Source organism: Carassius carassius, chromosome 1, assembly GCF_963082965.1.
Source record: "Carassius carassius chromosome 1, fCarCar2.1, whole genome shotgun sequence".
Taxonomy (NCBI): Eukaryota; Metazoa; Chordata; class Actinopteri; order Cypriniformes; family Cyprinidae; genus Carassius; species Carassius carassius.
The window spans coordinates 14766304-14789879 of record NC_081755.1 but is presented as its reverse complement, the minus strand read 5'-3'; the positions used below and the strand labels follow the sequence as shown (position 1 = coordinate 14789879).

At 39.0% G+C, this 23576-nt stretch overlaps 1 protein-coding gene and 1 long non-coding RNA gene across 2 annotated transcripts; both read right to left on the bottom strand.

Annotated features, from left to right (window-relative positions):
- Window positions 1-2109: 2109 nt before the first annotated feature.
- LOC132153959 (uncharacterized) lies at window positions 2110-3222 on the bottom strand. The gene is made up of 3 exons (XR_009437051.1): window positions 3179-3222; window positions 2579-2702; window positions 2110-2312 (listed from the first exon to the last, which is right to left on the bottom strand). It is a non-coding gene; the product is annotated as an uncharacterized LOC132153959 (long non-coding RNA).
- Window positions 3223-6922: 3700 nt separating this feature from the next.
- LOC132096244 (zinc finger protein 431-like) lies at window positions 6923-23048 on the bottom strand (the record flags this gene model as incomplete). The annotated part of the gene is made up of 3 exons (XM_059501882.1): window positions 22703-23048; window positions 8439-8708; window positions 6923-8076 (listed from the first exon to the last, which is right to left on the bottom strand). Coding segments are annotated over exons 1-3 (1770 nt in total), but the record flags the coding sequence as incomplete, so codon positions are not given.
- Window positions 23049-23576: the final 528 nt, after the last annotated feature.

The following is a 23576-nucleotide window of genomic DNA, read 5'->3' as shown; positions in this document are numbered from 1 at the left end:
ACCAAGACATGCAAGTGTCTGCTCTGATGACAGACAGAAATCGGCAGGTAATGATGCTAGGAGAGATCCAAAGCTGAACAGCATTGACAGGTATCACTCAAAATAAATACTAAACTATAAAATGTGTTCAGAAGGAACAAGGCATTTCTTTGACGTCTGGCATATTGGGAAACGTATGTATTGTGATGTGAAGTTGTTTTACTGCATGCATGTGTTGAAAATATGTATTAAAATGTTAAATACTTTTTTCAGACTGGTTTATAATCACTGTAATCGACACATTACATGAACCTTTAATTAACACTGTGTGCATGTCTTTTATGTATGTTTTCAGGAGCAACCTGTATAAAGCTGCCTGTAACCTGACCTGTTGCCTTCCAGACATGTCAGTTCTACGGGTGAAGGCTATTTACAAAGGCATGTCGAAAGAAACTGCTCCTTTAATAGCCACCATGGGGATTTCAGGGGATGTGCCTTTAGTTGACAGCGCTTTTGGAAAAGTCCAAGAAGGGAGTTTACTGTCCTATCAACTTCCAGCATGGAGCCCACCACGACCATACTTACCCCTGGATGGCTACTGTCTAGGTCCCAACCTCCTCTAGATTCAGGTAACTCTAAACTATACTGTGACATTCAGCACATTTAGATTTCTCATTTAAATACTCATTTATTGTCATCTAATGTAAATACTAAAGTTATTTTTATGTGTATCAATTTATTTCTAGAGAAGTTTGCCATGTGAGAGGGCAGTCCTCAGCGGCTAGTCTAGCGGTGAGAATTTTGAGGTCAGGCTATCAGTCTGCAGAAATGAAGAGGGGCCTTCAGATGGAGCCCAAAGCTATTGAGGAATACTACTGCATTCAGGAGGTAAATCACTACCCTTGTGGTTTTATCATCCACCCCGATGCACCTTGGCTTGGCTCATCACCAGATGGGTTGGTGTACGACCCTAAAGCTGATCCTGTGTTTGGACTGGTAGAAGTGAAGTGCCCAAATTTGAGAAGCTATGTGGACTGTGCCTACCTTAGGGTCTCTGGTGGAGTGCTACAGCTCAAACAGTCTCACACTTACTACTGGCAGGTGCAGGGCCAACTATTCATTTCCGGGATGGAGTGGTGTGATTTTGTTGTGTTTACTGAAGACGACATGTTCATACAAAGAATATACAGAGATGAGGGAGTCATTAAAACAATGAAGCAAAAGGTTGATTACTTTTACTTTTATCTTCCAACACTTTTGGCTTGAAACGTTTCAATCCATTCAATCAGTTTCCATCAATTTGTACATATTTTTTGGCCCATGTTTTATTTTGAACTGTTTCCACAAATGTACAGGATCTGTTGTTAACTGATTAAATTACGTATTTTCATAAACATGTTATTTGTTTGTGTGTTCTGAATTTATACTTCATTAGTTAACAAATAATGAAAAGTTAAATACAATTAACAAAGAGTACAAAACATAGAAATAATGTAAAAACAACAAAAGTAATTATAATACAGCTAATCAGATTTTTAGTGAATAGATTTTAAGTTTAAACTATGAGATGAATGATATATACAGAGAATAAAACCTAGAGGCATGTTTAAGATATATTTACAAGGATTAAGAGAGGATAAAAACAAGAGGCACTTTTACTTAGCCCAAGCTTTTACAAGTGGCCCACTCTGATCATTTAACAGTAGGCATGCAACTGCATAAAGCTGATTTATGCTACCAAACATGTTTAAGGGGATGACCGTATCAAAGAATTTAAATTCCTTCAGTCTACAAATTAGGCGCTCAATGTACACTCTGAGATGTGCAATAGATTGGCCTGTACACCTTACAGGGCACACAGTCATCCACATGGAAGCCTCTGTCGACCATAATTGCCATATCTGGCCTAAGCAGAGTAAGAATACCTGACTCTACAAAGATCTGTTGGTCACTTACTGAGCCGGCAAAAAGGGAGGAAACAAAGGTTTACAGCGCCATGGGGGGGCCATGCCAATCATTCCCTTCAGGGTACAGTGTGACTTATAGTTTGAGTATACCTCAATCTGAAGTAAAGGGGAGGAGGGTGTTTGACACCAGAATTGTGGTGGTGTCTGGTAGTCTTCAAACTCTGATGGCAAGTGTTCCTTAATTTTGTCTTGAGTCATCCAAATGCATTGTGAACCAAGAACAGAAAACAGAAAATTGCTCCAGGTCAGAATGATTCTGCTTACAGTAGACTGATGCACCCCATACCGCTCAGCTAGGTCCCTCTGCTTCAGACCAAGGGCAAGGTAGTTCAGGAAGAGGAACAGTTCATCTATTGCCTGTAAGGACTGACAGATTACAACACAATTACAGGTATATGTAATTGTCAAAACTAGTAGGTGTACAGTACAGTTACAACAACAGACATCTGTTGGTGTGGAATTTATTTCCATTCATCCTACATTCAATTCTAAAAGTACTAGTGTTTGTCATAATGTGAACATCCTGGCTTCAGAAATTAAAAGTCCAACCATGTATTGAACAAGTATATGATAGGATGCATAAATTCTGTAGCCGGAGAGTTTGGTCATAATAGCACAGACAACAGACTTACCATGGAAGCACTTTGCTTTTCAGATTCAACGTTTGCAGTTCCTGTTCTGGTTACCCGAACCATGAATCTCAGTGATGGTTCAATAACCTGCCAAAACCGCATCAGATGATCATAAGATGAAAACCTGTAAATAGTGAAAATGTCAAAGCATTGACATTTCTTGCATTTAGCACCATACATAGTATTACATTTATACACACCAGGTCAGAGGTGAACCGGAAGTAGGAAGTGACTTGCACTGGTCTATTTATAATTAATTTTCAATGTTTGTGGTTTGGACACCCTAGTGCAAAAAAAACCTAAACCAAAATGTTTTTAAAATAATTTATTTCATACTAAGTATACTACAAATCGATATTTACTGACATAATGCTTGAAGCTTAAGATATAAATATTACAATTAAACTTTATTTGGAGTACTTCTTTAATGCACGATGCACATTAAGCCTAAAAAGTGTTTTAATATTAAATAATATTTTAATTTAAATATAATTATTAAAGATAGTATGATCACTGTATAAAATCAGTCTTTAAATGCAAGATATTTAAAGTGATCTTAAAGTATAATGCGTTTTTATTAAATTAAATATGTCTACATACCTGGTGTAGAAACGGATGTCACTGTCAGAACCTGTAAATCGCTGTTTGAGTGACATCTGTTCCATCTGCTGCCTCACATGGTCGATTTCTTCGCGAAGCCTTTCTTTTTCTTCCAGAACCGAGTCAACAAACGCGGGCTGCGGTGCTGTGCTGTAATCGTGGTCGTTGGTCGATATACGTTCATAATATTCCCAAGTTTCCATACTCTCTGGTCTCATTCTCCTTTCCCAAACCCCAAGCCTTCTCTCTCCAAGAGAGTAATTATTCCAAGGGAACAGTACAGGTACGGCACCAGACTTCAGCCTTCACCTCCCTCTGACTTCAGCAGGCTCCTTGAGCTCTTCTGGCACAAAGTGCCGACTACACACGTGTGTATGGTGAGATATAATAAAATTGTCTCTTCTTATATTTATTATCCATTTCTTTCGCTGTTGTACGTCTGAAGGGAAAGTATGAAAACTTATGAGGACGAACACTGAGGGGACACAACAGTGCTCAGCTGACGTTCCCTCACTGCGCTGAAATTTAAATGCCTTTTTCATTTCCGTTAACCTAAGTTATTACTTTATTTTCACGTAGATATTGAATAAATAATAAATGAAATAAATAAGTAAGTTCTAGTTCAAACTTTATCTATAAACCACTAGAGTCTCAAGGAGTTGGATTTGAAGGTGCCGCCCACTAACCTAAAAGTACCACAACATCAAATGACCACCGGAAGTTCACGGGCTGACTTATCTTTAAGCGGAAGTTCCAAAAAACGCTCCATGCATATAGTGAATTAAACTACCATTCTATGTCTATCTATCTATCTATCTGATTTTTCTATCTATCTATATATCTATCTATCTGACTGTTTCTATCTATCTATCTATCTATCTGTCCTAGCAATATGCTAATGTTAGAAAACATGCTAGTCGAATGCTAATCATGCTAGAACACGTTAACGACATGCTAGTCGCATGCTAGTCATGCTAGAAACATGCTAGTCACATGATAATCATGCTAGAAACATGCTATCAACATGCTAATCATGCTATCAACATGCTAATCATGCTAGAAACATGCTAGTCGAATGCTAATCATGCTAAAAATATACTAGCAACATGCTAGTCATGGTAACAACATGCTAGAAACATACTAGTCGCATGTTAATGATGCTAGAAAAATGTTAACAACATGCTAATAATGCTAGAAACATGCTAGTCACATGCTAATCATGCTACAAAAATGCTATCGACATGCTAATAATGCTAGCAACATGCTACCGACATGCTAATCATGCTAGCAACATGCTAGTCACATGTTAATCATGCTAGCAACATGCTAGTCGCATGTTAATCATGCTAGCAACATGCTAGTCGCATGTTAATCATGCTAGCAACATGCTAGTCGCATGTTTATCATGCTAGCAACATGTTAGTCGCATGCTAATCATGCTAGAAACATACTAGTCACATGTTAATCATGCTAGAAAAATACTAGCAACATGTTAGTCATGATAACAATATGCTAGCAAAATGCTATTCGCATGCTAATCATGCTAGAAACATGTTAGCAACATGCTAGTCATGCTAGAAACATGCTAGCAAACATGCTAGTCATGCTAACAACATGCTAAAAACATGCTAATCATGTTAGGAACATGCTAGCAGCATGTTAATCATGTTAGAAACATGCTAGAAACATGGTAGTGACATGCTAGTAATGCTAACAACATGCTAGTAACTTGCTAATCATGTAGAAACATGTTAGCAAAACATGTTAATCATGTTAGAAAAATGCTAGTGACATGCTAGCAACATGGTAGCAGCATGCTATGCTAGCGACATGATAATCATGCTAGAAACATGCTAGAGACATGCTAGTCATGCTAACAACATGGTAGTCTTTTGTTAATCATGATAACAACATGATAGTAACTTTGCTAATCATGTTAACAACATGCTAATGACATGCTAGTCACTTGCTAATCATGCTAATGACATGCTAGGCATGCTAACAACATGCTAGAGACATGCTAGTCATGCTAGCAACATGCGTGTAACTTTGCTAATCATACTAGCGACATGCTAGTCGCATGCTAATCATGCTAACTACATGCTAGTCGCATACTAATCATGCTAGAATCATGCCAATCATGCTAGAGACATGCCAGCCGCATGCTAATCATGCTAGAAACATGCTAAAGACATGCTAATCATGCTAGAAACATGCTAATCATGCTAACAACATGCTAGTCGCATGATAATCATGCTATAAACATGTTAGCAACATACTTGCAACATGCTAATCATGCTAGAAACATACTAGAAACATGCTAGCCGCATGCTTATCATGTTAGAAACATGCTAGCGACATGCTAATCATGCTAGAAACATGCTAACGACATGCTAGTCACTTGCGAATAATGCTAGCGACATGCTAGTCACTTACTTATCATGCTAGTGACATGCTAGATACCTTTGCTAATCATGTTGTCACTTGCTAATCATGCTAGCAACATGCTAGCAACTTTGTTAATCATGCTAATGACATGGTAGTCACTTGCTTGTAATGCTAGCAATATGTTAATCACTTTTTTTTTAAACTTTTCAAACTTTCTACATTTTTCAAACTTTCTAAATTTTTCAAACTTTCTGGCCAGGCTTTTTCAAGCCAACTTAAAGTTTGACCACAAACTTTACTATCTAGTTGATCCTGTGAGTTTCTACTGGTAACTGGTCACCTTCTAATAACCACTAGACCCTAATGGAATATTTCCCAAAACACAATAGAGAAAACAATTCTTTAAAATATGATGTTTATAATGGTATTCGTAGAATTATTAATATTTCTGTGGATTCTATTGTTTTATTTGTTTATCCAGCAGGGTATACTGGGTCATGGGTGTGCAGGATGATCGCGGATGTACAGCAGGGTGATCACATCAGAGTAAAGAGGTTAAAACACTGCTGATGATCTGAATGAAACGAGTTAGAGAGTTTAGAGATAAATGACCATCCAACAATCTTCTGTTCCCCAACAGGGTGTGAAATCCTCAAGTCTGTGATCTTAGTCAATGCAAAGTACAAATGTTAGCTGATGTCTCCATTCAGTGAATGTTTTTCTTGGCCTCATTAATTAGGAAATGTTATGAAGGCTTTGGACAATTATTCCTCACATTCAGCATTATGCATCTTAACAGTCACAGATGCAGAGGTGTGTGTGTGTGTGTGTGTGTGTGGGAGGGGGTCCATGTCTTTAGATATGTCTTTTCTGGGGGTATTCCTGTACATTGCTGTGCACTGGAGAAAAACATATGGATTATCAAACATTTAAAGGAGTCATATGATGCGATTAAAAAACACCTTGTTTAAACACGCCTCCATATGTCTATGTCACTATGTGAAAATATTTGCGTAATGCTCTCAAATGATAAAATCAATTATCGATAATGAAAATCCTCAACGACAATTCTCATTATATTTAGTTGGGTCTACCCACAGTGCACATCCAACTTCATCCTGTTGCATCAAATTACAATATGAATAAACACATTTTTATAGACAAAATGCATCTACAAATATCGGAGGATACAGAATGACCTCCTGCAGGAAAAGTAGGCTTTTACAGATATGCGTGTGCATCCTCGATGCAAAAAACTAATTTACATATCCTTATCAGTAGATGTCACAAATTCACGCAAGTCTCTTATGCGTTTTCAGTCCCTGAATCTCTTGTCACAGTGTGAACACAAAGTTTCTCTCCAGTGTGGATCCTCTCATGTGTTTTCAGATGTCTCGAATCACTGAATCTATTGCCACAGTGTGAACACTTGTAAGGTTTCTCTCCAGTGTGGATCCTTTCATGTGTTTTCAGATGTGTCAAACCACTTAATCTCTTATCACAGTGTGCACATTTGTAAGGTTTCTCTCCAGTGTGAATCCTCACATGTGTTTTCAGAGTTGATGAATCACTGAATCTCTTGTCACAGTGTGAACACTTATAAGGTTTCTCTCCAGTGTGGATTCTCTGATGTTTTTTCAGACTTGATGACACACTGAATCTCTTGTCACAGTGTGCACACTTGTAAGGTTTCTCTCCAGTGTGGATCCTCTCATGTGTTCTCAGCTGTGTCGGATCACTGAATCTATTGCCACAGTGTGCACACTTATATGGTTTCTCTCCAGTGTGAATCCTCTTATGTAATTTCTGACCTGATAATTTACTGAATCTCTTGTCACAGTGTGAACACGTATAAGGTTTCTCTCCAGTGTGAATCCTCTCATGCTTTTTAAGAGATGAAGAATCTTTGAATGTCTTGTCACAGTGTGCACACTTATAAGGTTTCTCTCCAGTGTGAATCCTCTCATGCATTTTCAGAGTTGATAAATCATTGAATCTCTTATCACAGTGTGAACACTTATAAGGTTTCTCTCCAGTGTGGATCCTTTCATGTCTTTTTATATATACTGGCTGACTGAATCTCTTGTCACAGTGAGAACACTTATAAGGTTTCTCTCCATTGTGAATCCACTCATGTGTTTTCAGAGATGATGAAACTTTGAATGTCTTGTCACAGTGTGAACACTTATAAGGTTTCTCTCCAGTGTGGATCCTTTCATGCCTTTTTATATATACTGACTGACTGAATCTCTTGTCACAGTGAGAACATTTATAAGGTTTCTCTCCAGTGTGAATCCTTTCATGTGTTTTCCGACCTGATAAAGCACTGAATCTCTTGTCACAGTGTGAACACTTATAAGGTTTCTCTCCAGTGTGAATCCTCTCATGTGTTTTCAGACCTGATAATTCACTGAATCTCTTGTCACAGTGTGAACACTTATAAGGTTTCTCACCAGTGTGAATCCTCTCATGCGTTTTCAGAGATGATGAATCGGAGGGGAAGTCGTGGCCTAATGGTTAGAGAGTCGGACTCCCAATCGAAAGGTTGTGAGTTCGAGTCCCGGGCCGGCAGGAATTGTGGGTGGGGGGAGTGCATGTACAGTTCTCTCTCCACCTTCAATACCACGACTTAGGTGCCCTTGAGCAAGGCATCGAACCCCCAACTGCTCCCCGGGCGCCGCAGCATAAATGGCTGCCCACTGCTCCGGGTGTGTGCTCACAGTGTGTGTGTGTGTGTTCACTGCTCTGTGTGTGTGCATTTCGGATGGGTTAAATGCAGAGCACAAATTCTGAGTATGGGTCACCATACTTGGCTGAATGTCACTTCACTTGAATCTCTTATCACAGTGTGAACACTTATAAGGTTTCTCACCAGTGTGAATCCTCTCATGCGTTTTCAGAGTTGATGAATCATTGAATCTCTTATCACAGTGTGAACACTTATAAGGTTTCTCTCCAGTGTGGATCCTTTCATGACTTTTTATATATACTGGCTGACTGCATCTCTTGTCACAGTGAGAACACTTATAAGGTTTCTCTCCAGTGTGAATCCTCTCAAGTGTTTTCAGACCTGATAAATCACTGAATCTCTTATCACAGTGTGAACTTGATTCTTCATTCTCCTCTTTTTCTTCAATTAACTCTGAAACAAATGTAAAAGTTATTTATTTTTGGTAACTTGTTAAAAGCTGGGAAAAGGAAACATAAAAGTGACCTCATTCATTGTTTAACATCTACTCAATTAATTTTCTTTGCTTCAGATTGAATGGGGATAACTTGATAAACATAAAATTATGTTGTTATTTTTTTCAATGCCCTTTGCACATTTTGAAGCATCAGTTTTTTGGAGTCAATTTGACATCAGGGACTTTGAGCTGTATAAAATAAGTAATATAAACATTTTTTATTAGGGTTGTGACGGTGGAAGATTTTTACCACTGCGGTGTCACAGCCTAATGCCACCATCACAGCCCCAATAAAAATGTTATATTTATATATTTTATTTACATAGGGCTTATATATTATATATATATATTATATATATATATATATATATATATATATATATATATATATATATATATTAGCGGTGGGCTGTTATCGGCGTTAACATGCTGCGTTATCAAGCAATAAAAAAAATATTGCCGTTAATCTATTCTCAAAGTTGGGTTGGGAGCCGGGTCTCTACTAAGCAAGCTATGATGATTTTCACCTTGATATTTTATATAACCGACTGGCTGACGCCAGCCTAAAAAGATGCTCAGGACAGTTGACGGGCCACTGCTGCGCATCGTCACGAAAGCTTATCTTTTTCACGTGTTTTTAAGCCTTACCACTTGTCGATTTAAACATTAAAGCATCCAAAAACAAGACGCGGAAAAGCTGAACAGAGTAGCTGGTTACTCGCGCGCTGTGTTCTGTGCGCACGAGAGAGAGAGCCGCGTATCACGGAAAGCAATACTGAACCGAGCTCTCTTCTGCAAAGTTCTCCTCGAAGTCCCTCCTGCACCTGAACAAACAAATACAAATCGCAGTTTGAACAAAGATGTGAAAGAGCCCAATTCAGTACCGCTGTGTTCTGGTGTTCAGGGCTCAAGCAGAGAAAGGCGTCTCAAAACACTTGAACATCGAATTTGCTTATTTTGCCTCTTGTGCCAACAAATACATACAAAATATGTCAAAATATCCACCTTGGAAATTATGCTCGAAAAAACTGTCAGTTATCTCTTAAGTGAAAGTAAACAGTTGAGAATGTGTATTATATTGGATGCGTTCATCGTCTCTTAAAGTGACCGCGCCTCATTTAGCTACTGGCTGCTGTAATGTTAATCCAAGAAAATTAAAATGAAAATCACTCACTGCTCTTGACTGAATTACTTTGTAGTTTAACAGTCAAACCAAAAATTATTCAGACACCAGATATAATTTTTGATATATATAGCAAAACTGTAATAATGTGAGAAATGTTGAAGGTGTCTGAATAAATGTAGGTTTGATTGCATATTTCATTTTTACATTGAAGACTATCCAGTGCTATTTTACATTTAATTATTTGGTTTCTGTACCTTGACACCTTGGCACTAATAAATAAAAATAAACGAACATACAAATTAAACAATTTCAAACAGGGCCCACTGGTACAACCTTCACCGGGTCCCCGCTGACCCCAGCTACGGCCCTGCTCACGACTGTTTCACACATACTACTGGAATTAGTTTACAGCTTTTTCAAGCACTTTGTGATGCATTTTGGAAACAGGAGATGAGCCCTTTTCTAATGCACCACCTAGCTTGATAAACCCCTTCTCAAAGACTTACTGTTTGTCAATTTTATTTGGGTAACACACATATTCTGAATGCCTTCGGCAGAATTCAAATGAGCCATTTTAATCTAGATTAATGTAGATTAATTTCAAGATCACAGTGAGATTAATCTAGATTAAAAAAATTAATCTATGCCCACAGTTAATATATATATATATATATATATATATATATACACACACTGAACAAAATTATAAAGGCAACACTTTTGTTCTTGCCCCCATTTTTCATGAGCTGAACTCAAAGATCTAAGACTTTTTCTATGTACACAAAAGGCTTATTTCTCCCAAATATTGTTCACAAATCTGTGTTAATTAGCACTTCTCCTTTACCTAGATAATCCAGCCACCTCATAGGTGTGGCATATAAAGATGCTGATTAGACAGCATCAATCAATCAACCTTTATTTATACAGCCCTTTACAACACTCAAAGTGAACCAAAGTGCTTTTCAGGAAATATAAAATAAAAATAGCAACAAAATATATAATGCCACAAAACAAAGTATAAAAACAAAATGTATGCCACAAAGAAAACACAAAATGCCACAACAACTGCTATAAATTAAAAGTCAGTCTAAATAAATAAGTCTTGAGCTTAGCCTTAAAGAGACCCAAGTCAGTGATAGTACGTATATTAGGGCTGTACCTAGAGTCTGTACCTTGTCCAGCAAAAGTTGATTTGTTGATCTAAGAACCATGTTTGATTGACGCAAAGTTAACATCTCAGTTATGTACTGTGGTGTGAGGCCATAGATAGCTTTAAAAACAAACAATAAAATCTTAAAATCAACTCTAAAAGAAACTGGAAGCCAGTGGAGCGAAGAAAGAATTGGAGTAATATGCTTACATTTACGTGTGTTAGTTAGAAGACGGTACCGTTCTGTACCAGCTGAAGGCGCCTGAGTGATGACTGTGAGACTCCGACATAAAGCGCATTACAGTAATCTAGTCTTGAACTAATAAAAGCATGAATAGCTTTCTCAAGGTCCGAACAATTTAAAAATGGTTTGACCTTGGCCAATAGACGTAGCTGAAAAAAACTAGCTTTCTCCACACTGTCAATTTGTTTATCGAATTTCAGGCTACTATCAAAAGTCACACCAAGATTTCTGATAGTCTGTTTAAGCTTCGAAATTAGCATATTAGGGTCAGAGGTTGCAGATTCACCAAATAAAATATATTCAGTCTTATCTTCATTCAAATTAAGGAAATTTTGCTCTAACCATAATTTAATGTCAATCAATTAGCGACCCGAATGCATCAGTGTTTGTTGGACTCATAGGCAAATAAATTTGCAAATCATCAGCATAGCAGTGATAAACTATGTTATGCCTGGCTATGATGGACCCAAGAGGCAGCATGTAGAGCGAAAATAAAACCGGTCCGAGAATAGAGCCTTGTGGCACCCCACAGGAGAGAGAAGTAGTAGAGGAGGATGAGTTTTCAATCACTACAGAAAGGTTCTGTCAGACAAATATGACAAAACCACTGAAACGCAATACCCTTAATGCCAACATAGTGATTAAGGCGAGACAGAAGGATTGCATGGTCCACTATCAAAGGCAGCCGTGAGATCGAGGAGCACTAAAATAACAGGGCTCTTTACATCAACAAACAGGGCAATATCATTGTGCACCTTTAACAGTGCAGACTCAGTACTATGTCGCGATCTAAATCCAGATTGAAATTTCTCAAAAAAGTTATTTTCTAAAAAAGATTGTAATTGTATAAAAACAACTTTTTCTAACACTTTTGAGAGAAAAGGCAGGTGAGAAACTGGTCTGAAATTAGACAAAACTGAGGGATCCAGGTTTGGTTTTTTATGAAAAGGCCTAATCACAGCGTGTTTGAACACAGCAGGGACAGATCCTGAGCTAAGACATTTATTAATAAAAACCAACAGGAAAGGCCCAACTGTGGTAAAAACTAGAGCCCGACCGATATGGATTTTTGGGGGCCGATGCTGATGCCGATATTAACTCGAAAAGAGCCGATTTATAAGCCGATATTTTGATTTTAAAAATAATCTGGATATTAGACCCATTTCCTATAAACTGCATTTACACAACATTCAATAGCAAAATATCTGCCTGTTCTATGTATGTGGGCTGTATAAACCATTTTCCAGAAGGGATTATGTTTAAAAAAGCCTTAGATTACAGTCTCAATGACTAAACAATTGCACATCAAAAGTATATATTTTTTAATGATCAAAAAACAGTCTGGTTTTAAACATTTAACACTTTTACTTTCTTCCAGTTGAAGCTGGTTTTAACAGTCTGTGTGTTTACTGTAAATAAATTATAATACTAAAGTTAAAGTATTTGCAGAAGTAGTCCCACACTTTGCTGCTACAGCATTCACCTTTTTCAGCCATCTGTAGGCAGAAAGAGAGACGGAGAAAGAATAAGCATGTGTATTAATAATATCACCATGTATCATTACTCATGTCATCATTAGAATTATAATAATAATAAACTGGGATCTCCTACATAGGCAAAAATGAGAAATATATATATATTTTTTATTTGTCAAGCAATAGGTATTACCTACTTATATTTAACAATATTATTTCAACATTTTCCTGTTATGTCTGTAAAGCTGCTTTGAAACAATATGTAAAAAAAAAAAAAAAAAAGCGCTTGTTCAGCTCACATTTATTTACATGTCCCCTCTGGTTTAATCATTTCTGACGCACCTACTGTAGTTACTGTAACTACACTATATTTTCTCTCACAGACACATTCACAACAGACCCGTATATCTTCTCCTCTTCTCTTTGTGCAGTCTGAATCAAAACATCGTCTTGCCTACTATTACCGGAAGATTACGGAATCAATTCGAAGTTGAATGGTTAACGTTAGTGTCATGAACACACCGCTGTCAATTTTGAGAAGAACCACCTTCAAACAAGTTAATAGCAAGCATTTAAGGGGCCTGCTAAAAAGGAAGCTATTAGCGTTAGAGTAACGTAACCAGCCTGAATTCACCAAATTGTTCTCTGGACCTGAGGGTAGCCTCTTCTTCCTTGCTTCTCTCTTAATTCTCATCAGCAGGACTAGCGCTATCGCTCGCTTCTTACAACGGGACAGATACATGTTTGCTCCTGACCGAAAGGAGGAGGAACAGACTATGAAAGAGCTCCCGCTAAACGTTTTTAAAACTCCGCCTATGCCATAGCGCAATGTATGTATCTGAAGTGCAACGCTGAGCCCAGCGGCAAGCGACGTGCATACCGCGTCCTGTGTGAAAGGCCCAATTACGCGGTCATTATGTGGGAAACACACCGCAATAGAATAAGAATAAGTTAAACGTTAACGTTATAGTTTGACCTCCTATTAACGTTCGCGCTCTTCCACTGATAAACATGGTATTAGCTTTGTGGCTAATCTAATATAGCAATGCATTAGCGGCTGTAAGTGATGTTACAGAATATTTAGAAGTAATAATGATAGGACCGTTAGCTAGAACTACCACACAGTTTTTATACACAGGGTATGAACTAAATCTACAATCATTTCACATGACGAATGACATACTCACCGTCAAAACAGTTGATCGCTTTCTTCTGTAGTGGACTTCTGGCGCTGTTGTTAACTCTGGAGCTGCAGAGCTCCCTCTGGTGGGCACACTATGCAACACTCATAAAATGAGTGAAGCATGAGACTCTGTTTCTCATGTTTCATCGGCCGTTATAAATGCCGATGCCGATTTAAATGCAATTAGCTTATATCGGCCGATAATATCGGCCGGCCGTTATATCGGTCGGGCTCTAGTAAAAACCTCTTTTAACAATTTAGTTGGAACAAAGTCCAAGGGGCAATTTGTAATTTTCAGCTTTTGCACTACTTCATTAAAAATTGATAGTGAGACTGGTTCAAACTGTTCAAACACAGCAGAATGTGCTGCAGCGGTAAATGAATCAGTTTCAGAACTATTAGTCGTGAGTTATCTGACAGACTCCACTTTATTAATAAAAAAAAGTGAAGAAAATTCTCACAAGTGGAGACTGAGGCATCTGTCGGGGAACAAGTATGTGGGTTTACGACAGAATTAATTGGATTAAACATCACCCTTGGACAATGCCCACTATTAGTGATGATATTTGACAAATATTTAGATTTTGCCTCCTTTACAGCCCTTTGATAATCAAAAAGACAGCCCCTTAATATTTCCAAAGACACATGTAATTTGTCCTTCTCCCATCTCCTCTCTGCCTGTCTACAACGCTGCCTAAGGGTGCGGGTGGCATCATTAATCCAGGGATCTGCTCTTAATTTAGGAGATCTGTGTTTGTAAGGAGCAATAACGTCTAAAATTTTAGAACAGGTGGAATTAAAAGATGAAAGCAGGCCATCAGAGCATATAAAAGAGACAGATCCACTAATAGGGATGGGTATCGTTAAGGTTTTAATGGTATTACTACTCTTACTGATACTGCTTAACGGTCCGGTACTTTAACGGTATTCTTATTGGTACTTTGTGTTGTGTAAGGGGCCGTTCACATATCGCGTCTTTTGAACGCTCAAGCTCGTTATTTCCAATGTAGGCGCGCGGTATGCGCGCTCATAATGGAAGTGACGCGGTTGCGATGCGCATGCTGTGCGACACGCCCATTTTTTCCAGGCGCGTCTGCACCGCATCAAGTTAAAAACATCTCAACTTTTCAGAATGCCACAAGCGCACCGCGGGTCATGTGACAAGAACTAACCAATCAGCTTCATCCTTTCCCATAACAACATTGAAAGCTCAGACATTATGAAGGAACAGCTGATCATAGCTGTATATGGATTGTCATTTTGAAATAAATTTAGTAGCAGAGCTAGTGCGAGTGATTTTTAGTGCTGCAAATCCATTTATCCTTTGCTGAAATTTCCGCGTCTTCATGAAGAGAGCGCGTCATTGTTGCTTAGCAACGGCAGATGCCTCCGGAGTGCTTCTGCCCGAGCGCTTTGGAAAGGAGAAAGCGGCGCCTAGTGTTTTCCACGCGTTTTTTAGGCAGTCGAAAACTTTGCATTTCTCTGTGCACATAATGCACTTTTGAAAGATGCTTTGAGAGATTGCTTGTGTTTCCGCCCTTACATGCAAAAATGTTGTTGCACTTATGACAACGAGCGTTGTCTGCATCAACTCTAGTGAAGTATAACCACACTTTGGAACGTTTTGCTGTCTCCACCATCGTCACTCTTTGTATTAAGCAGGAGTTTTCGTACTGTAAATGCGTGTGTGTGCGCCGCGCTCATTCTTGTTGTGTGTGTGTGTGACTGACAGACAGCCTCCGCGGCGCGCATGAGAGATCTCGCAGATTTCACAGACAAACGTCTTAATAATATTACAAATTAGAAATGTTTGGTAAGATAAAATGTGCACGATAACATTATTAAGCAAATCTCTACGCCATCGTCACTCTTTATTATTAAGCGGGAGTTTTCATACTGTTATGTCTGTGCGTGCGCCGCGCTCGTTGTGGTGTGTGTGTGTGACTGACAGACAGCCTCCGCGGCGCGCATGAGAGATCTCGCAGATCTCACTAACAAACGTCTTAATATGATCGCACATTAGGTCCCTGTCTGCGGGTGTCGCTGTTGGACAGTGTTTTCTCTACTTCCTGTTGGCCTTCTGTAGCTAATCGTAGCTCCGTGTAGCTGTTTTTATTTTATTTTTTCTCTAGAATCTTTATCTTACTATCACTCTCTGTTTTTTAAAGTGATAAAATATAACTTAATTCACACCATATTTCTGATATTATCGATCAATCTTATCAGATTAACTTTGATCGTTCACTTTTATTTTATATCCGTGAGTGCAGTACACCTGCAAAGCGTTAGCACTCGTTAGCTTGTCATTAGCGTTTTCATTCGAACCTATCGCTATTTTTAGGGATGCACCGAATATTCGAAGGTTCGAAGTACAACCTCTTGCGGGCCTTTTTCACAATGGAGTCAATGTGAATGTCCCACTTCAGGTCCTGAGAGATAGTGGTGCCCAGGAACCTGAATGACTCCACTGCAGTCACAGTGCTGTTCATGATGGTGAGTGGGGGGAGTGCAGGGGGGTTTCTCCTGAAGTCCACGATCATCTCCACTGTTTTGAGCGTGTTAAGCTCCAAGTTGTTGAGACTGCACCAGACAGCCAGCTCTTTAACCTCCTGTCTGTAAGCAGACTCGTCACCATCCTGAATGAGGCCGATGAGTGTGGTGTCATCTGCAAACTTCAGGAGCTTGACAGAGGGGTCCTTAGATGTGCAGTCATTAGTGTACAGGGAGAAGAGCAGTGGGGAGAGAACACAGCCCTGGGGAGCGCCGGTGCTGATTGTACGGGTGCTGGATGTGTATTTTCCCAGCCTCACTAGCTGCTGCCTGTCTGTCAGGAAGCTGTTGATCCACTGACAGACGAAGGTGGGCACGGAGAGTGCACGGAGGTGGGCACGGAGAGATTCTGCAAGAAAGTGCCTCAAATAATAATAATACGTTGGCTATTGTTCTTAGGCTACTATATATGTGACATTTTATTTACAGTATATATATATATATATATACACACACACACACACACACACACATATACATATATAATATCAGATTGTAGCCATATTTCTGCTAGATTTTCTGCTAGATTTCTGCTTTAATTTGATAAAAATGTTTATTTATGCCCTGGCCCTATTTAAATACACTCTCTCAAATATTTCTCAAATGTCAGGTAGATGACAAGCTCAACTGCTCAACAGCTAGATGGTTATCTGTCTGAAGTCCCCATCCCCAGAAGTGATAACCCTCTTGCCTATACTGGAGAAGTAATGCACTTTCTAGTCCTACAGAGAACAATTTCAAATGCACTTCACCTAAATGCACTTTGTTTTTATGAGAGAACAGTTCATTTTAAAACCTTTCTGCAGGCCAGCAGGCCTGTACATTATTATTTAATATTCACATGAGTGGGATACATTTTTAGTTTGAATTTTATTTTATACTGTGCATTGTTGCAATGTGCTTAATAAATATTTGCATAATTTGTAATTATGTATTTTTATGTTTTTTATAATTTATGTAATTATCTTTGAAACTTTAATATTAATTTATGCAATTGCAATGTCTTAATTTTAGTAAAGTTAGTACATGGTCATAGCAATAAATGCAATGGAATAATTGGCATAATTTCTTTCTGTGTTTCGGTTTTCGGCCTTGGTTTTCTCTTTTCGGTTTTCGGTTTCGGCCAAGAATTTTTATTTCGGTGCATCCCTAGCTATTTTCTTTTCTCCTCTCCTCTCTCTCGCTCCAGTTTTTCACAAGTTCATCAAACAACCGCAGTAAGAATATTTCATCAAGCACGGTGAGTAATGGCTTCTCCTGCTATTGTTCCTTGCACCTCTTGCCACATGTACAGTTTATCTATCTCTGTCGCTGATGAGGGATTCACATGTGATAAATGCAGGGAAATAGTTAGGCTGACAGAGAAGATTTCAGAATTAGAGACACGCATCCAAACTTTAATTGAGGACAGTAAGAATGTTAGGGCTCTAGATACGGCTTTGGATGCGTCTAGCTCAGGGATTCCTGTACATTGTTCGGTTCCGGAAACAGAGCCCCTGCAGCAGGGCAACCGGGTGACGGTGAGGCAGCGTAGTCGTGGGTCAAAACACCGCTCTTCTGTTCCGATCAAAACATTAAACAGGTTCTCCCCACTCAGTGATGCACCCACTGAGAAACCTGATGAAAGTGCTCTAGTTATTGGTGATTCTATTGTACAGAACGTGAATATAGAGACACTAGCCACCACAGTCAAATGTTTACCAGGAGCCAGAGCACCTGATATCTTGGCAAATTTAAAAGTGCTGGCTAATGCTAAACGTAAATACAGTAAGATTGTTTTTCATGCCGGCGCTAATGATGTTCGACTTCGCCAGTCGGAGATCACTAAAAATAACATTAAAGAGGTTTGTGAACTTGCAAGCACGATGTCAGACACTGTAATATGCTCTGGTCCCCTCCCTGCTTACCGTGGTGATGAGATGCATAGCAGATTGTCATCCCTCAATGGCTGGATGTCTAAGTGGTGCCCACAGAATAACATAGGTTTCATAGACAATTGGACGAGCTTTTGGAGCAGACCTGACCTGTTGAAAAGAGATGGTCTTCATCCCTCCTGGGGTGGCGCCACTCTTATCTCTAGAAATATGGCAAATAGTCTTAGTGTTTATACTTGACTAACTGGGGCCCAGGTCAGGAAGCAGACAGACTGGCTAAACCGACCGTCTGCTAGCTGCCTCACGTCACAGAGGTCAGTTAATTCTCAGCACATAGAGACTCTTTCACCTAGATATCACACTATAGAGACTGTGTCTGTTCCCCAAACTAGAAAATACAAAAACGTCCAAAACAAGTTAAGATGAACAATTTAATTGAGGTTCAACACATTAAAAAACAGATGCAATATGGATAAAAAATTGATAAAGCTTGGCTTATTGAATATCAGATCCCTTTCTACGAAAACACTTTTTGTTAATAATATGATCACTGAACATAATATAGATGTACTCTGTTTGACAGAAACCTGGCTAAAACCTGATGATTACATTATTTTAAATGAGTCCACCCCCCAAGATTACTGTTATAAACATGAGCCGGGTCTAAAAGGCAAGGGGGGAGGTGTTGCTTCAATTTATAACAACGTTTTCAGGATTTCTCAGAGGGCAGGCTTCAAGTATAACTCGTTTGAAGTAATGGTGCTTCATATAACATTATCCAGAGAAACAAATGTTAATGATAAATCCCCTGTTATGTTTGTACTGGCTACTGTATACAGGCCACCAGGGCACCATACAGACTTTATTAAAGAGTTTGGTGATTTTACATTCAAATTAGTTCTGGCTGCAGATAAAGTTTTAATAGTTGGTGATTTTAATATCCATGTTGATAATGAAAAAGTTGCATTGGGATCAGCATTTATAGATATTCTGAACTCTACTGGGGTTAGACAACACGTTTCAGGACCTACTCAAAATCATACTCTAATTGTCAAAATCATACTCTAGATTTAAAACTGTCACATGGAATTGATGTTGAGCACTTTAAATAAAGTTTCTCCTTTACGCTTAAGGAAGGTTAAGGAAAACAGTTTGACACCATGGTATAATGAGCATACTCGCACCCTAAAGAGAGCAGCCCGAAAAATGGAGCGCAGATGGAGGAAAACAAAACTAGAGGTATTTTGTATTGCTTAAACCCCATAACCCCAGGTATTTATTCTATACAGTGGCTAAATTAACGAAAAATAAAGCCTCAACAAGTGTTGACATTTCCCAACACCACAGCAGTAATGACTTTATGAACTACTTTACTTCTAAAATCGATACTATTAGAGATAAAATTGCAACCATTCAGCCGTCAGCTACAGTATCACATCAGACAGTGCACTATAGACCCCCTGAGGAACAGTTCCACTCATTCTCTACTATAGGAGAGGAAGAATTGTATAAACTTGTTAAATCATCTAAACCAACAACATGTATGTTAGACCCTATACCATCTAAGCTCCTAAAAGAGGTGATTCCAGAAGTCATAGATCCTCTTCTGACTATTATTAATTCCTCATTGTCATTAGGATATGTCCCCAAAACCTTCAAACTGGCTGTTATTAAGCTTCTCATCAAAGAACCACAACTTGACCCCAAAGAACTAGTTAATTATAGACCAATCTCGAATCTCCCTTTTCTGTCCCAGATACTAGAAAAAGTGGTATCCTCACAATTATATTCCTTCTTAGAGAAAAATGTTATATGTGAGGATTTCCAGTCGGGATTTAGACCGTATCATAGTACTGAGACTGCTCTCCTTAGAGTTACAAATGATCTGCTCTTATCATCTGACCGTGGGTGTATCTCTCTATTAGTTTTATTGGATCTTAGTGCTGCGTTTGACACAATTGACCACATTTTTTTGCATAGACTTGAACACTTTGTTGGCATCAATGGAAGTGCATTGGCATGGTTTACATCATACTTATATGACAGCCATCAGTTCCTAGCAGTGAATGAAGATGTATCATATCGATCACAAGTGCAGTATGGAGTACCTCAAGGCTCAGTACTAGGGCCGCTACTCTTCACGCTTTATATGTTACCCTTGGGAGATATCATCAGGAAACATGGTATTAGCTTTCACTGTTATGCTGATGATACTCAGCTCTATATTTCTTCGTGGCCCGGTGAAACACACCAATTTGAAAAACTAATGGAATGCATAGTTGATATAAAAAACTGGATGACGAGTAATTTCTTACTGCTAAATTCTGAAAAAACAGAGGTGTTAATTATAGGACCTAAAAACTCTCCTTGTAATAACCTAGAACACTGTCTAAGACTTGATGGTTGCTCTGTCAATTCTTCGTCATCAGTTAGTAACCTAGGTGTGCAATTTGATCGCAATCTTTCCTTAGAAAGCCACGTTTCTAGCATTTGTAAAACTGCATTTTTCCATATCAAAAATATATCTAAATTACGGCCTATGCTCTCAATGTCAAATGCAGAAATGTTAATCCATGCATTTATGACCTCAAGGTTAGATTATTGTAATGCTTTATTGGGTGGTTGTTCTGCATGCTTAGTAAACAAACTACAGCTAGTCCAAAATGCAGCAGCAAGAGTTCTTACTAGAACCATGAAGTATGACCATATTAGCCCGGTCCTGTCAACACTGCACTGGCTTCCTATCAAACATCGTATAGATTTTAAAATATTGCTTATTACTTATCAAGCCCTGAATGGTTTTGCACCTCAGTATTTGAATGAGCTCCTTTTACATTATAATCCTCTACGTCCGCTACGTTCTCAAAACTCAGGCAATTTGATAATACCTAGAATATCAAAATCAACTGCGGGCAGCAGATCCTTTTCTTATTTGGCACCTAAACTCTGGAATAACCTACCTAACATTGTTCGGGAGGCAGACACACTCTTGCAGTTTAAATCTAGATTTAAAGACCCATCTCTTTAACCTGGCTTACACATAACATACTAATATGCTTTTAATATCCAAATCCGTTAAAGGATTTTTAGGCTGCATTAATTAGGTAAACCGGAAACACTTCCCATAACAACCTATGTACTTGCTACATCATTAGAAGAATGGCATCTACGCTAATATTAGTCTGTTTCTCTCTTATTCCGAGTACACCGTAGCCACCAGATCCAGTCTGTATCCAGAACAGAGGGACACTGCAGTCACCCGGATCCAGTACGTATCCAGACCAGATGGTGGATCAGCACCTAGAAAGGACCTCTACATCCCTGAAAGACAGCGGAGACCAGGACAACTAGAGCCCCAGATACAGATCCCCTGTAAAGACCTTGTCTCTGAGGACCACCAGGACAAGACCACAGGAAACAAATGATTCTTCTGCACAATCTGACTTTGCTGCAGCCTGGAATTGAACTACTGGTTTCGTCTGGTCAGAGGAGAACTGGCCCCCCAACTGAGCCTGGTTTTTCCCAAGGTTTTTTTTCTCCATTCTGTCACCAATGGATTTTTGGTTCCTTGCCGCTGTCACCTCTGCTGGCTTAGTTGGGGTCACTTCATCTACAGCGATATCGTTGACTTGATTGCAAATAAATGCACAGACACTATTTAACTGAACAGAGATGACATAACTGAATTCAATGATGAACTGCCTTTAACTATCATTTTGCATTATTGACACTGTTTTCCTAATGAATGTTGTTCAGTTGCTTTGACGCAATGTATTTTGTTTAAAGCGCTATATAAATAAAGGTGACTTTGACTTTGATGTAAATGAAAAGATGACAAAATTTATTTAAAATCAGTGGCCAACTGATCAGATGGACAACAAATATGGATATTAAAATCAACACAAATAAAAAGTTGGTCATACTTTGGGACAACATCAGCTAAAAATTCAGGAACACTCTTGAATAAAATTCTTGATGTATTTAGGTGGACGATAAACAACAGCACACAAAACGGAGTGTAAACTCAATTAAAAATAGCTGTATCTCAAAAGAAAAATAATCATTTATAGATAAAAGTCGAAATTTAAAATTGTCTTTAAAAACAGTAGCCACGCCTCCTCCCCGCCCCGACACTCGCGGGGAGCTAAAAAAACAGCACCGAGGTGGGAGGAGCTCTGTAAAGGCACTGTTGTCACCTGGTTTAACCCAGGTTTCCGTCAACAAAAGAAAATCCAAAGAGTGAGAAATAAAAAAATCTTTCAAAATGAAAGTTTTGTTAGTTAGCGATCTAGTGTTGCTCAAAGCAACACGTAATGTGTTGAGGCCAGACTGCTGGGAGATAACGTTACGTGCAAGCGGGCGAAGATTCTCCTTTACGGAATGCCGTTTGCAGATCCTTACGGGCCGTCGGCAAGCATGTGCATACTCGGCATCAGGAACGATGGGTCGAAGCCACCGATAGCAGTATTCTGAGGAACACTTCACAGCGCAACCGTCGTTCTCTCGAGAGAGCGCCGAGAGAATGCGAGAATCAGATGCCGAAGTCAGAGTCAGGTAGGCTCTTCTTAATCTGACAAGTCTACCGCATCTTCGCCCACGCCGTCTGCTGCGCTTTCTGTAGCGGTTGATGGCAGGTAACAAGCAGGGCACATGCCACAGGTGCAAAGGTATGGATGACAGTAATGGTGGTGGCATCTTAGACTGTACACTAGAGCCACAAGTTGTAGGTTTAACCACAGAATCCCTTATATTCAGAAGAGTCTGGCGGTTGTATACTAACAGTGGTGACACATTCTGTGCAAAATGTGACAAAATTACCAAACACAATAACACACAGAGCAAAGGAAGACGACCAGCCAAACACATCGGCGCCATCTTTTTTCATGATTATTTACACATGTGTGCCTTATTCTGGCCACAATAAAAGGCCACTCTAATACCGTGTTTTCACTGCTGGAACTTTACCCAGGAACTAGGGACTTTAGGCTGTTACTACTCTGTGTGTTTCCACCGGAGGAACCAGGATCTTAATAAAGCCTAAGCTTAATAAAATGCCTTTTGGAAAGTCCCTGCTGGTGAGGTAGTAATTTTCCAAAGTTCTGGAACTTTTGGGGATGGGACTTGGGCACCAAACATGCTGATTGGTTCATGCAACACTGTGATTTCAACCACCATTTATTCCATTTAAATATACCATTTATTATATTTATTTATAATTTTCAA